This window comes from Seriola lalandi, unplaced genomic scaffold (genome assembly GCF_002814215.2).
Source record: "Seriola lalandi dorsalis isolate HSWRI2012SDOR001 ecotype SW California unplaced genomic scaffold, Sedor1 jcf7180002054735, whole genome shotgun sequence".
In the NCBI taxonomy this organism is placed as follows: Eukaryota; Metazoa; Chordata; class Actinopteri; order Carangiformes; family Carangidae; genus Seriola; species Seriola lalandi.
Window position 1 is genome coordinate 855869 of NW_019525288.1, and position 17505 is coordinate 873373.

The 17505-nt window shown below is 43.5% G+C and overlaps 1 protein-coding gene across 5 annotated transcripts in view; it reads left to right on the forward strand.

Annotated features, from left to right (window-relative positions):
• Positions 1 to 930: 930 nt before the first annotated feature.
• cbfa2t3 (CBFA2/RUNX1 partner transcriptional co-repressor 3) overlaps positions 931 to 17505 on the forward strand; it is a 40993-nt gene continuing 24418 nt past the window's right edge. Inside the window, exon 1 of one of the 5 annotated variants that reach the window (XM_087178794.1) lies at positions 931 to 2050. In XM_087178794.1, the coding sequence (XP_087034920.1) occupies positions 1846 to 2050 (205 nt within the window). In that variant the 5' untranslated portion in view covers positions 931 to 1845. Of the gene's footprint in view, positions 2051 to 3496; positions 3832 to 9499; positions 10672 to 17505 lie in introns of those variants that run through there. The other 4 variants (XM_023424378.2, XM_087178796.1, XM_087178793.1 and 1 more) reach the window with 4 other exon arrangements.

Here is a 17505-nt window from a genome sequence, read left to right on the forward strand (position 1 = left end):
AACATTTTTTTTTTTACATTTTTTTTCAATTCGATTTAATCTCAATGAGACTACCTGACTAAATAAAGAAAAAATTAATTCATTTAACAAAATTAATTGCAGAAACGAGATTTGTTTTAATGTGACTATGTTTTTACAGTTTTTTCACTGCACAGCCCAGGGAGAACTCTTTTAGCTTGTTGAATTTCCTTCTTGCATTCAGTCTGAAAGGTTGACTCTCATGGCTCTCATTGTTCACACCATGCTAAGCACCAGCTTGCTGTTTCTAGTTGCTTTTTCAAAAAGCTATCTGTCCAACACCAAAATGGCTGAGATATATGTATCTTTCTCTGTAGATGGAGGATCAAACCATAGCCAAAAGGGCAGTGAATACTGCACTTAGATTTGTCAGGTGACCATAGGTACCAATGGAAACAATGCAAAGAAGATCCCCAACCATCCTCCAGCCATGATGGAATTACTGTCATCAACTTTTTGCATAGAATTAACCTATCATTTATTATCATCATTCATTATTCTACTCATCATCATTTAACCACAACAATGCCCATGGCTGGGGTCATCGTGTACACAAAAAAATGCCAAAAGAAGAAAAGAGAAAATAAAACAGAGAGATGCATGCTAGCTGATTAAAGAATACAGGACAACATGGCAGAAAAAGCATCAGGTTAGAGTAATCAGTTTGATAATAGAAAAGAGAACTTGTCTACACAAACTCTAAGAATGATCAGATAGATGCATGAAAGGGATGACTTTTAGGATATGGAACTAAAGAGAGTGTTCAAGGTGTACAGAAGCAAAGGATCTTGGGAAGGAGAGAAGGGGGGGGCGTGGGGGGTCTCAGGGTGAAGGCTGCAAGCAGGGAAGGAGTGGCTGCTGGCCGCAGACACAGCTGGTTCCTGACAGAGGAGGCCCAGGTCCTGCTGCCTGCTGCTATCACCACAGCCAAAGCTGCTGCCTTGCCTCCCCAGGGGCTGCAGCCATGCAACATGCTGAAACACACACAAACGGCAACATACAAACACACACTTCTCTTTTGGGCTGCAGTGGCAGGCAGGGCAGGAGGAGGGTTCAGATGAGAGCACAGCCCCTCAGCCAGAGCCACAAGGCAAGCTGACCTGCTGCTGACACACACTCACTCACACACACACACACACACACACACGCCCTGGGTTGCCTCATACACACGCTGGAAAGGAGTTAAGAGAGATCGAGAGAGGAACGAAAAGAAGAGAGAAACAGAGATGTACAAGCAACGTGCCAAGTTCACTGCAAACCAGACTTGTGACTGAAGACTTGTGACTGGGTATTAATCTAAAACTATCATGCATTTCCGCAACGCAAAGCTACATGCAGATGTGAAACAAAGACAAAATACCAGAAGAATCCAGGAATAATACAACAAGGATCAAAGTTTTCGATGAGGACATGAAAGGAAAAAGTGGAAGCAAACTTTGGCTGTTTCTGACTTGTCGCTGTTTGGAGCTTTAACTGCAGCTCAGTCCCTGTCCTTGCGTGGCAGTTCAGTGGGACGTATAATGATCTACTGGGGTCTCAAAGGCAAAGTCGGTGAGAAGTATGAGGATAAACATGGAAGGCCTCAAGCACACTTTATGACAGAGAACATTTAGCAGGAAAACTTCCTAGATATTTGGAGCGAGTAGCGATTTTTGGAGTTAACTGCCTGCCAACTGTTTCTGCTACCACACTTGGACCTACAGGCTGTCAGTGCTCACCACAGTGCTTCACGGTAACACTGTGTGTCATTTAAACTCCAAGCCCCCCTCACCTCAAGAAGAAAGTGGAGAGTTGAGATCTCAGCAGTGGTGACTCGAAGGTACGAACATGTCTGCTGAGGTCCATTTGGAGCGTCTGAAGAAGGCCGACCTGAGAGGTGGGACTTCTTGTGCTTCAGCGTTTGCTCCACGTGTGCCCACGGTCACACTGATCAACCACCGAGAGCTGAAGGATAAACACGCTGCCCACAGACCCCAGCCTGGGAGCATTGATCGCAACCTGGCAACCAGCAGCCACTACAGATGTAGCGAAGGTAGGAGCTTGTCATCCTAAAGGACCTGTTTTATGAAATCTTTCTGCAGAGCGTTACCGTGATGAGTGATGGAGGGTCCCGCAGCTGTCAGGTCTGCTCATTAAGTTGGAGTGATTGACGGATAATCAGTTTGTGTTGACTTAGCGCCGCATGCTATGGGGGCAATGTGAGGTTTCTTCATCTTACTAGCAGACCTGTTATTTGATGACGGAAGCGAGGGGTTTCAAGGTTAGAATGACATCAAACATTACCATCTAAATAATGTTTCCTCTCCAGAATTATTACATGCAACGGTTATCTATAGGCTTGTTTCCCAGGGGCACTGATTGAATATTTTTGCCTTGTGTATTAAACAGGCTCACTTTAGAGACCAAACTGAATCATTATGTCAGGATTAAATTGGCCACCAAGTACAATTTTTCTCAACAGCATCCCCTTATTATCATGTGTTATGGTTCTCATATAAGCTGTCAAGCACAAATAAACTTGTCATTGTTGTTAACAAGCCCAGTGGAGCACATTTATCCTGTGGCACTGTAAGGGAAAGGGAAAGAGGTTTTTAGAGCATTGGGTGGGTGGGGAGAGGAGGGGAGGGGAGGGGAAGGGGGTTCTTCCTCTGGGCTTCCCCAAACAGCTGCGGGGAACAGAACTATAAGTTCTGCAATTTCACTGTTCAGCCTCAGCAGCTTCATAATACACATGGAGGTCATGAGGGTGCATCGCAGTGAATGACAGAGGGAAAACTTTAAAAGGAGCATTTTGCAGACAGATGAGGGATACTTGAAAGACATCCAGGAAAAAAAAGGGAAGAGAAGAAAAAATGTAATTGATTCTTAAAGCACTGGAAACACTGAAGTATTGCCTTTAGCTAAAAATGAAAACCTTCACTTAAATCAGCAAAGTGTTTGAGGAGAGAGAGATGCATTAAGAATCAGACATTAAAGGCCTAATTTTATAGACTCTAAATATGTAGAAACTGTAAGCCAGAGCGAGGACTAATACCCAACGTAGTGAATTACCTGCAGCGACTGCCGTCTCTTGGCAGTAATGAGCTTTGTGAACGTCGCAGTGATAAGGCCTCTATAATTAGGCTTAGTCATAAGCATCCCCCCTGTAATTCTGTGATAAAAACCCAGTAGAACTCTGGTGTCGGTGCTCCAACCCATTCGTCTCGCACACACACACACACACACACACACACACACACACACACACACACAGATGCATACACTGAAGAAATCAAAATGAGTCAGTGTGAAATGTAAACACTGCTCTTTGTCTCAAGTAGTTCACCTGATGTGGCTGTATATATGTGTGTGTGTGTGTGTGTGTGTGTGTGTGTGTGTGTGAGAGAGGGGGTGGGGGGGTGGATATAGTCCACCAATATGTTCAGACTGTATGGAGAAGCAATAGTTATGTGTGTGTTCGCGCGTGTGCGTGTGTGTGTGTGTGTGTGTGAGGTGTTGTGAGCTGCAGCATAGGCTTCCTGTGAGGGAGCAGATGTCGCAGAGCTCAGGCACAGCTGCGACGGGCGATAACCACGGTGGCAAGAATATGTCGGCACGCTGGCTCTTCTCCCTGGGTCTTATCAGCCGCACACAGAATACACACACACACACATGCACGCGCGCACGCACACTCATACACTCTACAGTAAGGAACTGCCACCCAGCACTAGCACACCCTCACAGCAGGCCCAAATAGAGGGAGGAAGGCAATGAGAGAGATGGAGAGAGGAAGAAAAGGAGCAAGGACTAAATCAAGGGACTTTGATGGAAAAGGTGCAGTGAATCCTTAACAAAGCCTTGGCTCATGTCTGCTGTATCATAGACTTCATAATTTTGTGCCAATCCTAATCCTCTATAGCTATGAATAGGCTATTCTTTACGGCTTTCTCTCACAAAAAGAGGCATATCACCAGTAATAACTTTTATAGAACTACATAAGGACATAACTTTGTCACTTTAACTATCTTGATGGTATTTTGTCAGATTGTAGTATCTCACAAAGTATCACCAAGATAGGTAAAGTCTAAAATCTGATGTATTTTGTGATTTTGAGGGTGAAATAGCCAACACATTTACTGTAGTTTAGTTTTTCCCCTCCTTATACAAAAATGTTTTGTCTGGACTTTTACCATGTCACAACATCTCAGCAGTTTTCATGAACAATGTCATCGACGTCAGAATGAGAGTAGAGAAATTAGACACATTTTGCAACCTTACTGTATATATGAAAATGTAATGTCCACTGTCTCACATGGCTTTCATCACTGCATCTCTGGCGCAGATACAAGCAAGTTAATGTGACACAGAAATCATCAACGATGTGAGAAAAGATGGATGATGATGATGATGATGATGATGATGATGCAAGAAGAGAGTTTTTCTCTCTCTTCTTTCTCTGAATAAATAGTAAATGGAAAAAAAGTGAGGGGCATGTGTGGGAGGAGAGGCAAGGTGCTGATGAGACACACACTTATGTGTGAGGGAGAGAGGCAGAGATAGAGAGAGAGAGAAAGAGAGAGAGCAGTTATCCTCTCTATTTCCTCAGCACCAGCTTTGCGGTTTCTATGAGGAACAGATGTTCACAACTTGATACAGTGCCTCATCCCCCTCTACTCACTATCTCCAATGCCAGCACCACCAACTGTCTGCAAACACACAAACACACTCTGTCTCTCTCTCTCTCTCTCACACACACACACACACACACACACACACACACACACACACACGCGCGCGCATGCGCATGCGCATGCGCTGCGTCTTTTGGGAAACACAGTCATACAGAGCAGTGACTTTCTAATGTGAATGTATGAGGACGTATTCACCTGTGTACTGCCGACTTTTTACTTGCCGTTTCCCTCTGTGCTCAAGCTGCATATCCTGTTCTTGAGTCATTACTTGATGTAATCAGGTGCCTCACTTCCTCCTTTGTCACTTTGCACTTCTGTTGGTCAGCTGTGACACTGTGCTCAGTGCTCTTACTCAGTCTGGCAGTCTGGCTAAAGAAAACACAGATAGTTGAAGTTACTGTAACGGCATGTATGGATGTAGAAGTTAAAGTGCACACATGAGTCATCCTAAAACCCTCCTGCAAATGAATACAACCAGTCTTATCAAAGTGTCTCATTCTTCATTATCTACACTCACCAAGTACCTCATTAAGACCATCACACTGACACTGGGTAGGGGCTCAATTTGCTCTTTAAACAGCTTTAGTTTTTTCATGGCATGGATTTCACAAGATGTTGGAAACATGCCTCCGAGATTCTGCTCCATGTTGACATGATTGCATCACATCATTTATCATAATTGAGAGCTTCTACCACATCCCAAAGGCATTCTACTGGATTCAGATCTGGAGGCCACTGAAGTTCACCAAACTCACCTCACGTTCACGAAACCAGGTTGAGGCGACTTTTGCATTATCAGGCTGGAAGTAGCCGTTAGAAGATGGCCACGTTCAAACGATGATTGATTGGTATTAAGGGGCCAAAAGTGTGCCAAGAAAACATCCCCCACACAATTACACCACCAACACCAGCCTGGACTGTTGCCACAAGGCAGGCTGGATCCATGGATTCATGCTGTTGATGCAAAATTCAGACCCAACCATTTGTTTTGCTTGTCTCAGACGTTAAAACCCTTATGCATATGAAACATTAAAGACAAGTTAACTGTGATTTAGGTATTGCAATGTGTCATACTTTAGTATTTGTAAAAAACCCAAATAAACTAAATTAAAAAAAACAAAATAGCACTTGGAATGGAATAAAAGATTGGAACAGCTATTGTGTTTTGCTTTTGTTAGAGCTATTCTGTGGCTGAAACAACCCTAGAAGTCAAGTATTTCAAAGGACATTATTCTTTCCGAAGAGCATGGATTGAATTTTGAATTCCCATCATGTCTGGATGATTCAAACAACTGACACTTTGCTGCTCGATTGCAAACAAAATGTCAGGGGGTCTATGGGTGCAATTTGTAAAAGCAGCATTCCAGCATACGTGCTTGAGTGGGTGGGTCAATGATCCGTTACACCACGCTGTATTACAGAAAGTCTCTCTCTCTCTTTCTCTCTCTCTCTCTCTCTCGCTGTCTCATCCTCTTTCGTAACATTATGGAGCAGCTTGAGGACATAACACACATTAAAGATGTTAACATACAAAGTGAGACAACAACATCCTCTTAAGCACACTATCAGAGAAAACAGTGTTTAAATTACAAAACTCATATTCAGAGAGGATGCATGTGACTCAAATGGAAATTTCCCAATCAGTTCTATCAGTGCTTCAATCAGCATAACACAACTCACTTACTTTTTTTTCTCAGTTTTGATCAAGTGATATATTCTGTTTCCCCTTTTATGACTATATTGGTGTCTTTAATGGCAACTCCATGAGTATTGTCTGTTGAATGTGCATGAGAGAGGAGAGGATAGGAGAAGAGAGAAGAGCGCAGGAACACAATGGGTCTAGCGTTCCTTTCAGTCGGCTCAGGACCTTATCTCCTTTCAACACACTAGCCTGTGACTGCCACTATAGGAAAGGATTTACAATGTGTGTGTGTGTGTGTGTGTGTGTGTGTGTGTGTGTGTGTGTGGAGGAAATACTGCAAACTTCTCTGTTTCTCTCTTGCTTTTACCCTGACATGCACACACACACACAGACACACGCACACACGCACACACAGACACACACACACTCACACAGAAATAGTTATTTCCATACCAGCACAATGAACAAACCTAGTTCTTGTACCTCAGAGAGTGCTCAACCATCCAGGAGATGCTGTCAACATAATAGAGTCCAGAGCAGGGGGTGGTGGTGTGTGTGTGTTTGTGAGCTGACAGAGGAGATAGAGGGGAGAGAGAAAGAGGAGACAAAGCAGTTCTCGTCATTAATGCCATCAAAGGGGTTTCCAGTCGCAAGTATTATGGAGAGCTCATCGAGGCATCGAGAGTTCCCACCTTGTGTGTGTTTCATTGTGCAGTTTATCGGGCCGGCCACATGGAGTGTCGGAGCTAACCCAGTGACCGCCCAACAAAAGGCCAAATTAAGAGGAGTGAGAGGCTGTCGTACAGGGAGGCTGACAGGTTGACTGACGCCATTCCCGGGCTGAATAGCATCCTGTCAATCTTGGAGCTGTCACCTTGACAGGAATCCTTTCTTTGGATGCAACCCCCATTGCCAACCTTTCTGTCACTCAAGGCCACACAGACACGCACCTCTTCCCTTTTCAGTATTCTGCACAGGAAACAAATAAGCCACCTACAGTAACATACTTAGGAAACACAAACACACACACACACACACACACACATCTCATGCTGCATGTGTATAGAGCCACCTAAAGCCATACCTCTGAAAGAGAGAAAGAGAAATATAGAGAATGAGTTTCAATAACACTCCATCCATCTCCTTGACAACCGTACTTCCACCATGGTACACTACACACTCTGCCTGTGACAGACCCAGCTCGTAATGGCCAATGCATCTGTTTATGTGTGTAAAGTCGGTGCTTTTCACTGTGTGTATGTGTCTCTGTGTTTGACCATGTTGACAGCAGCACCTTTTACAGTGAAGCGACATATTGTGGTTTAAACAAGAACACTGGCACTGGACCTCAGGTCACCCTGAGTCAGGGTTAGTCAGTCCTTCTGCAGGAAACTGTTACATTCCAATCAAAGAGCACTGGGGTTTCCCCCTCCACGCTTGCTCACATTATTTAATCAGTGCTGGAGCGTTTTTCAAAAGTCCTCCCGGCTCCATTTGAAGGCAGCATTTGTGTTCGAGGCTGGCAAGGCTGGTGAGACTGGAGTCGGGGCAGAGCAGCTGTCTGTGTGTACTTTACAAGCTGGTTCTGTTTGTTCTGTAGACACAGGAGGGGTCAGGAGGGTGTCAGCTTTGTCTTCTGTCCCCCTCCATGGTTATGTGTGTGTGTGTGTGTGTGTGTGTGTGTGTGTGTGTGTGTGTGTGTGTGTGTGTGTGTGTGTGAGTCCGCCAGAGGGAGAGAGAGGGCAGGTGGGGCAGAGGGACTAACAGTCCAGTGTGGACAGGTGGAGCATTCTCACTATAAACAAACCAGATGTACCTGCCTTTATCTGGGTCCCTCTCTCTGTATTTCTGCCTATCACATATTTGTCTGTTTATTTAGTAGTAATGCACATTAACAAACATCCCTGTAAATGCAACAAAGTCAGCCAGAGGTCTATTTTTAATAGCAGAGCAGAAATGATCAGTGGATTAATGAATTCATTGATTGACACACAATTAACTGTTTGTGTCTTTGATGAAGAAAAATGTTGCAGCCTTCAAAAGAGAGAATGTCCTGCTTTTCTCTGTTTGTTAATTGAATACCTTTAGGTTTCGGATGGTTGTTCAGGCAAAATAAACAATTTGAAGACATCACCTTGCCTATTTCCTGACTAGACAATTAATCACCTACTCCAAAAACAATAATTGACAGATTAATCAGTGAATAAAATAATTGTTATTTGCAACCTAATCTGCAAGTACTTGGACAGATGTTACATAGTCACCTTAAAACGAATACATAGCTGAACAGTGAATTAAATATGTGTTTAAACATGGAGCAATAATAAAATATATTAATGTTAAAGATAACATGTACTATACACAATAGGACCACACTATGCTACATTATGAGGTGCTCATTACGACCAGAAGCAGAAGCATATAATACATGCAGGTCAATAAAAAAGAACATGCAGCCAACTATTTATCACACAAAGAAAACATACATTTTACAAGCTATGCAGCTTTTACTTGTGTGTGTTCATGTTCAGACAGGGACACTGTTTGGCATTCATTGTAATTCCTGTATTGTTTTCAAGTGTTGAATAAAGTAAATAAAGTCTGGAGTCTAATAGACTCAATTCTGCTTTTCTAGTCCTCTGTTGTCCTGATATGAGGAAACAGCGCCCCCCACGGGCAGACAGCGGGACGGTAAAACTGTTGTATTTCACTCAGTTCACTGCTTTTTGATTGGATTGGTTTGCTCTCTGTAATTATTGGGCAGAATCAAATTCAAATTTCATATTTTATTTTTTACAAGTCACCAGCCTACATTTATACAATTTATATTATTTACGTCTTCTTCTTTGCCTTTTATGGTAAAAATAGACATTTTTAGGCAAGTGTAACCCATAAGTTCCAAAGGCATTCATTCGGGTACCGTTCTATATATTTATCTTCCAATGGCTTAATCTTAATAATTTTGCACAAATGTGCGGTTATGTGCTGCTCAATTTTGATTTCCTTTAATTCAGGAAGGATTCCTGTACAATAGCTGCCATCTCTTCCCTCTGATGGTACCCGAGAGAGAGAGACAGAGCGATAGAGAGAGAGAGAGAGAGAGAGAGAGAGAGAGAGAGAGAGAGAGAGAGAGAGAGAGAGGTTAGGAGCTCCAGATGGTGTTTAAACGCAGACAGAAGGCTACAGCGAGGACAGAGAGAGAGAGGAGGAGGAGGAGAGAGCCGCGGTTACTGCGTACAGTGGGCCCGCCAGCTCCACTCATCAGTGAAGACAAAACAAGTCTGAAAACCCCAAATTGTGAGTCCACGGGGGAAAAAAACTTAAAAACATGCTCTGCCGATTTTGATTTTCATTGGGAGAAGTGAATATTTTATAACAGCATTTGAAGACAGCTCGGCGGAGGATCGGCGCGTCGGAGGAGGACAAGGACCATCTACAGAGAAACGTGCTTGTAGAGTAGCCTGTCCACAGGCTGTAAAGAAACTGTGGGTTTTTGGGGTTTTTTTTTTGGTTTTTTTCTGTTTTTTTTTTTTTTTCTTTAAAGGAGACGGATTTATCTCGTCGGATGTGTCAGGACTTGTTCCTGACACACGGACTGTGGCTAAACTGTGAACTAAAGAAGAGGGTTTTAAAGTTGTCACAGGGGGAATAAAAGACGCACCCTGCAGACAAGAGGAGCCGCATCTTTATCATTTGCGTTTTTAGCCTACATGGGAGACGGGAGGATTTGTGCACTTATAGTAACAAAATATAAACCGGTTAACAGTGTTTCCCTCTTCAATACGAACAGAAAGGACGTTTTTTTGCAGCTGAAACTGCGTCTATTTTCTTTTATTTCTTCTGTCTGGTGGTTAAAATGAGCAAGAGAGCGGATTTACTTGACCGGAACAAGTTGTGATTTTTTTTTCACATCACCGTCAACGACAGAAGCTGTTTGCTTTAAAAACAAACAAACTGCAAAACCAAAGACATCAATGTGCTTAAGGACCCAAGAGCCCTGGCTTTGATTTGATTTCTTTCTCTGACGATATAACTGAGAAGAGAAATACCTCATAATTTATTAAACCTGGAAAGTCAAGACCCCTTTTGAACTTCCAAAGGAAAGTAAAACAATTTCTTTTGTGACTGTGGCTTCTGCCTCTTCTTCCTTTCGATATTTCAAAAAAACAAAACAAAAAGGGGAATAACACCTGAATAGTTTTCCCATACTATTTAGCAAAGGCTTTATCCCTCCTTTTCCCAAATAATGAGGATTGAGACGATATAAAACCTGTTTGAGAAACTATTTGGTGTGGATTATCACCGCTACAATTACCTCAGCTTGACCTCGACCTTCACAAAGTAAGTACAACCTGCAAACTGGCCTGTATTGAAGCAAATCAATTACATTTACTATTGGTGTGAAATGTTTTTAAATGCACTGAGTGCTTGCATTAAGTCTCTATATATAGTCCTTTCTCAGAACATTTGTGACAGTGGAAGTAGTGTTTCATATTTAAGGGCTTAGACTTCTGGTATATCCCAAGTTGAAACTCAGATTCTGGCCAACACAATGTTTGCAGCTCTGTAATTCTGTCCACTTTCATTTCACCCTTTTACATATTAAGTTATCTTCAGAGGGTTCAGGATATTAAATATAGAGGAAACAATGTGTTTCTGCAAGTGAAATACCACATTTCTTACCATTTAATTGATGCTTATAAAAGATGTAGAAATGGAGACACATGGACTGCACTGGATACTGTATTATTATGATTGTGATTATTATTGTTGTTGTAGTTGTCTTTATTGTTGTTATCATTATTATTAGCACTTATGTCCTTTTTAAAAAAAACTTTTTCTGTTACTTTACTGTCATGATGGAGATGTGGTGAGAGAGCTGAGTTGGAGAGAAAGAAAGAGAGAGAGAGAGCGAGAGAGAGAGAGAGAGAGAGACTTAGGGGGTGTGAGGTGTTTGCCCCAACAGTCTGTGCTGCACATCAAAGTGATGATGAGACAAAGTGATGACACAAAATCTCTGGTCTCTATGAACTTGGTGTCCACCTGCGCTGGATGGAGGTGATGGGTGTGAAGGGATAAATTTAGACATTTACCCTGAACTGAACCCCACGGTGCCTCAGAACAGCATCTCCACCTTTCCCATGATACAGCAGCGCAGACACCAGTGTCCACCCCTGCGTAACAAAGACATAAGAAACTTAACGACCAATTCCTTCTGGTGAGTGTAGGGTGTTTGTTTTGCTATAGTCTGTGAGGAAATAAAAGAAAAAGAAAAAAAAAAGATAGAGAAAGTGTTTAACAGAAATTCTATGGCAACCAAAAGGAAATAAACACAACTCAAAAGTGAGTTTGAAAAAAAAAGGCTGAAATCATGATTTATGATTTTTAACAACCCTTGTGACTGTGGTGACACTCCCTGAGAAGAAACAAGTCCAGCCAAAGGTTTCAACCCCCCACTTGAACAGCCTCAGCAGCGCACTCTTCCGCCTCTGAGTGCAACAGTAAAACACTCAGGCCATTTTCTCTGCAGGACACGGCCCTGTATAATTGGCCCTGGTAAATATCATCTGAATAATTGAACAGCTGATAATAGTCTCAAACAATGGATGGGGGGGGGGGGGTTGCAGAGGTGAAACCGCAGTGCAGACACCCTGCCTCACCGCACATTATACCTTCATCACCACCAAGCGAGCATCCCTTCCTCTCTCCTTCCAAACGCTGGCTGCCTCATCGCCCAGCTCGGCCCGGGCCAAGCCAACTGCTAAGGCAGATGTCCCCACTTCATCATTAAGTAGCCCTCTTAAAAGCCAGGGCCATTCATTATGACCCCAGCCTGCTGAGTGTTTATTCACTTCCCATCTACCACAGGTGCATTGGTGGGATATCTTTTGTATAGAACATACCACAGGATGTTAAAAGACAGCGAGATAACCTGTTTTCAAAACAGCATCAGGCAAATCCACGGGCCGGCAGGCAGTCAGAGTTTGTTTTCCTGTTTCATTATTCTGAGTCATCGCTGCTATTTGAGGCACATCATTACCATCAACGTATCAAAGGCACAGTATTTTTTCTACTCTTGCATGTGACGGTGTTAACGAGCTGCGTTATCAGTGCGTTATGTTTCAGGCGTTTGACAGAAGAAATGCAGGAGATAGTAAAAGTCATTACCATTCTTCATCATCTCAGTCTAACAGTGTCTCTGTCTATGCTGTGACTTGATCTGGGCATAGCTCATGTGTTTACTGTATGTGTGCGTGGGCTTGTTGAGTGTGCTTCGTGTGTGTGTGTGTGTGTGTGTGTGTGGTAATTATTGTGAACTAAATGCGGGCAGTGCAGGTGAAACTGGCTGTCTCCTAATTAATGAGTGGAGCAGATGGCCTCGGGTGGGCGAGAGCTGCGAGCACAGTGAGCCGGTCAGGTGGTCAGCACAACACAGACACCTGGGCCATCACAAACGAGACAAGCCAAAGACATCAGGCCTGTGTGTGTCTCTGTGCATGTATAGCCTTCCTGTAAGTCAACAAACAGCTAGAGCATACTGCGTAAATGTGATATCTGATATCACGTGATCCTTTGAAAAGGAGCTGGCGACACCTCATCATATATTGTACATGTATTAGCTGTGAACTGGTGAACCAAAGAGATCGAAGAGGTAAAACTATATAGGAAAGAAAAAAAGGTAGTTTCAACAAATTTTGTGAAAAAGGTTTTTTTCTTCTTCCTCTTTCTATCCAGTCAGTCGTCTTTCTGGTGTCATACACAGTGTGTGTTTTTCTCTGTGCGCTGCCTATTTATTTGTGGGTGACCTCCTCACTGACCTGTGGTCCTAAATAAAAGACATTAACGATTAACACTGTGTTCTTAAAGAAAAACTGAATCAAAACCAGGTAGAAAAAAAAAAGAGGTCTCTACACTTCATATTTCAGTTCCAAGTATCAACACAACAAAAGTGTTGTTTATTTACTCCAAATAATTTCTTTGTGACACAGGTTGTCACTCAAGAACACAGCTCTATTCTTCTCAGATTAGATGTTTGTATGTGTTCACACAGCCTTGCTTCCAGAGTGAGAACAATAGGCTCCAATAGATGAGGACTGTTTCAAAATAACAGGGTGGAAAGCGCACCCTCTGTTTCGTTTGTTTTGCAGTAAAGAAACAGCTATAGTAGTACAAAAACTGCAGGAGCTGGGGAAGCCACAATTTTTAGTAACAGAAGTATTGGAACTGTTGACACCCTGTGTCTATGTGTTCAAGCTAAAATCAAAAAATGGAAGACCACTAAACCGGAGTGAAGTGTCTGGATGACAAATTAACGTCAGCTTTGATGCTCACAGCGGAGACACAGTGCATCTATTGTTCAGTTAAAGTGAGTTTAATGAGATCAGTGTGTGAATATGTGTGTTTTTGTCAAAATATGGGAGCGAGTGATGAAGTGACTTTCCCGGCGCTGAATCTCTATGGTTTCACTGCTGTTTATCCTAATACATAGTGGGAAAGACCAGTGTGGTTCTGGCCGCCTCCTGCTCCGTCCTGTGTGTGTGTGTTTGTGTGTGTGTGTATGTGTGTGTATTTGTATGTATGTGTGTGTGTTTGTCTGCTCTGCCCTGGTCTGTTCCACATGTGTTTGACATTACTGTGACAAGACTGCCCAGCCTCTCTGGGGAGCTGCAGAATGTCAAAGAGTAGAGCAGAGAAGCGAACAGCTTCCCAACATCTGATGGAATGAGAAACACACTCGCTGGATGGCTGGCCTGCCGACGCCACAGCGTGGGAGCAGAGCAGAGGGTGGAGGCCAAGTAAAACCCCAAATGTGTGTGTGTGTGTGTGTGTGTGTGTGTGTGTGTGTGTGTGTGTGTGAAATATCACTCTTTCTCTCTTTTCTTCCCTACATGTACACATATCCACACAGACTCTCAGCATACATACAGCATACACACACACACACACACACACACACACACTCACCATTTCTTCAGTGTTAGTCATAACACTGTTTTGCATCCAGAATTATCAGGTGTCTTTTCTTCAGATTTCCATGCGTGCGGCGCAGATGAAATCCTCCAATTACCTTATCTGTGACATTCAAGGGTGAAAACTCGCCATTTATCGTCGAGCATTTCTGGAAATTATTTGTTGAATTGACTGTTCATTTTACTAAAATTACTACAACATATACAACATTGACAAATTGCATCCTCAATTATGCATTTCAAAAAGGAGGCACATTTCCAGTGCACAGAAATGCTCAATCATGAATGCAATTGCAAACAAATGTCACAACATCGATGAATTCACATGTACAGTATAGCTGAATTGCTGACAGCTACAGCCAAGGAAAAAAAAAAAAAAGCTCCTTCCTCCTCCTCCCTTCCTTGTCTTGTGCCTATTTCACCTCCTGCTCTCCTTCCGTACTTGCCCACTGACCTCTGACCTTCTTTTGACCCTCTTCTCCGCCATGGCCCATTCTCCCTGCGGAACCTTCTCACCTCCCACCCCCCTCTTCTTCGTGGTAGGAAGTGTGTTCAGATCAGAGTCAGACACGGGAAACAGCTGGGCTAATCTACAGTAGCACTGAGCTCTATTTTAATCAAGCCAAATGGACAGAGCAACAGAGAAAATGGGAAGTTCATATCGCCACTGCTACCTGTTATAATGAATCCCTCCCTTTCCTCATGCCCCACGCCGAGGCCTTTATCACAGGCAGGGAGTAAACAAGCACAAAGGAACACAGACTGAAGTTATTAAGGCCCCCACTCCAAAGCAGTCCTCTCTGGACATCTAGGGAAGTTCTGCAAACGGAGGAGCATGCAGGCTGAGATTGGGAAGGAAGGCATGTCTCTCATATTCACCCCCTCTCTCTCTCTCTCTTCATGTACAGTATTTGTGAAATTAAAAAAAGCCGTTATCTCCTGGAAACAGATCCTGTGCCACACAGATGGTTCCGTCTCTCTTCAAATGGGAGGCTGAGCCACTGAGTGCGGCTGTGTTACCAGTTAGTTGTACAGACCTTAATCTTGGCTCCAGCCTTCCTTCCTCTGCTTCTCTGTCTCTGCACACACACACGCACACACACACACACACACACACACACACACACACACACAAATTCTACCCCTTCAGATAAAAGCACTGCCCGTGTAAAGTACTAATTTCACTAGGAAATGGACATTTTAGCTTCTTAGAGGTGTTTGAAGTGCGTAGAGAGGAAGGTCAGAGATTTTCTTGATATGTCAAAGAGCAGTGGTCACTTTGAGGAACGAGTCGTCGCCTGGCATTTAAAGTCACCAGGAGCCTCAGCAGGGTGTTTGATGGTTTCCACTCAGTCTTTCAAGTACAACCTCAAAGAGAGATCATCCCATTAGGGATATGCCCTGCCCTCTCAGTTATCATTTAAGGAGCGGTCATTACACACCTCTGTAAGCTTTCAGATAAACAGGAGTGTTGTGATTATGTTGGAGACCATATATTTTTGTAAATAGCCTACATTGTACAGGATCATCTTTTGATATAAATCACAGGTTTGTAAACAGTCTTAAGAAGGTCTAACCGTGGTTGAATTACAGAAATGTAATTGATGTATTATTTAGTGGCAAAGTTCATATCTTGGATAAACTTAGTCTTGGTAATGAGTGACCGTCAACATTAAGTGTGGTTGTTTGTTTTTAAATGATATTAAATACTCTAATATACTCAGATGTGATTTCTTATATTTCACTTTAAGATCACACGATTCCCAAACGAATGGTTGCTTTATTGTGGCACTGCTTACCGTCCACTGACTTTGACCATGCATGACTTGACAGCGGGTCGTCTTAATTTGCCAATTAGCTCACATAATCAGCATGTTATTGGCACCGCAGTCACTCCCTTTCTTCTCCTGCTCGCTCTGTTTTTGTGGCGGCGTCCCGTAGTCGGCTTGCGTCCCAGAGGAGTAGCTGGTATTTATTTCGGCAGCTTCCAGCATGAGCTGGCTGTAGGCTAAATGGAGAAACTGTCAAAGCTTCTCTCTAACCTGTCACATGAACCCCCCCCCCTCCCCCCACACACACACTTTCCCAGTGGTTTGTGTGTGCACATGTCAGTGTGTGTATGTGTGAAACCTATGGGGTCCTGCAGGATAATACAGAACACCCTACCAATGCCTGGCTAATGTCAGAAGCTATTGTTACTGTGCCTGCAGGCCAAATGAAGAGGTATGAGAGTGCTGGCAGGCTGGGGAGCAGTTCAGGCTACAGACAGTTTTGTCAGCGCTGACAGCTCCATAGTGACAGAGCAGACATTTAACACTGAATGAAATGAAATACATGACATCAAGTAGAAGAATGACTAATCTGCTGTTTGTTTTCCTATCTTAGCTGTAAATGACAGCTCAGTGTCAGGTTTTTAATGGTGCACAAAGCATAAGAGAAATAAGCAGCCACAATTCAGACGTTCTGTTTAACGCACAGGCACAAGCAAAGATTTGGGGGTTTATGAGAAGACAGAGATGCTGCAGTTGCCGTGGTGGGTGTGCATGTGTATGTGTGTGTGTGTTGCCAGGGTCAAATCTAAGTCTTTTGTGCTCCATAAATCAGTAGGCAGCAGCGGTGACGTAAGAACAAACAGAGCTGCTCTCTGCTGCAGCTGGCTGCAAAGAGGGAGAAACGGGAGAGAGGAATACAGAGAGGGAAAGAGAGAGCAGGACAGCAGCTGTCAGGCCTCCATCGCACACCTGTCACACAGGAAGTGAGCGCTGGCCACTGTTTCCTGGATACACCTCCTCAAACACTGCTCCTGGAAGAAATTGAAGGGAGGACATCTGCTGTGAGGGTGAGACAGACAGACAGAGAGACTGATACACTCAAGGATCAATAGATATAGACATTTGCTAAGGGTGAGTAAATAAATGCCAAATAACACGAGGAGGAAACTAGTACAGAATTTCTTATGCCTGTGTCGCCTTTTTCATGTTCCCTGCCTTGGGGTCCTGTTTGCATGAGTGTGCGTCCAGACTGCACAGTTAAGAGGATGTTTGTGTTATCGCAGAGCTCTATGACAGACAGGTCACTCTGTGGAGACTCCAGCCCAACTCTCCCACAAATACAATAAGCCCACATGCCCCAAACTTAACAGTGGGACATTCCCACGCTTGCTCCTCTCAGCAACCCCTCCAAACCACCACGCCCGCCCACCCGC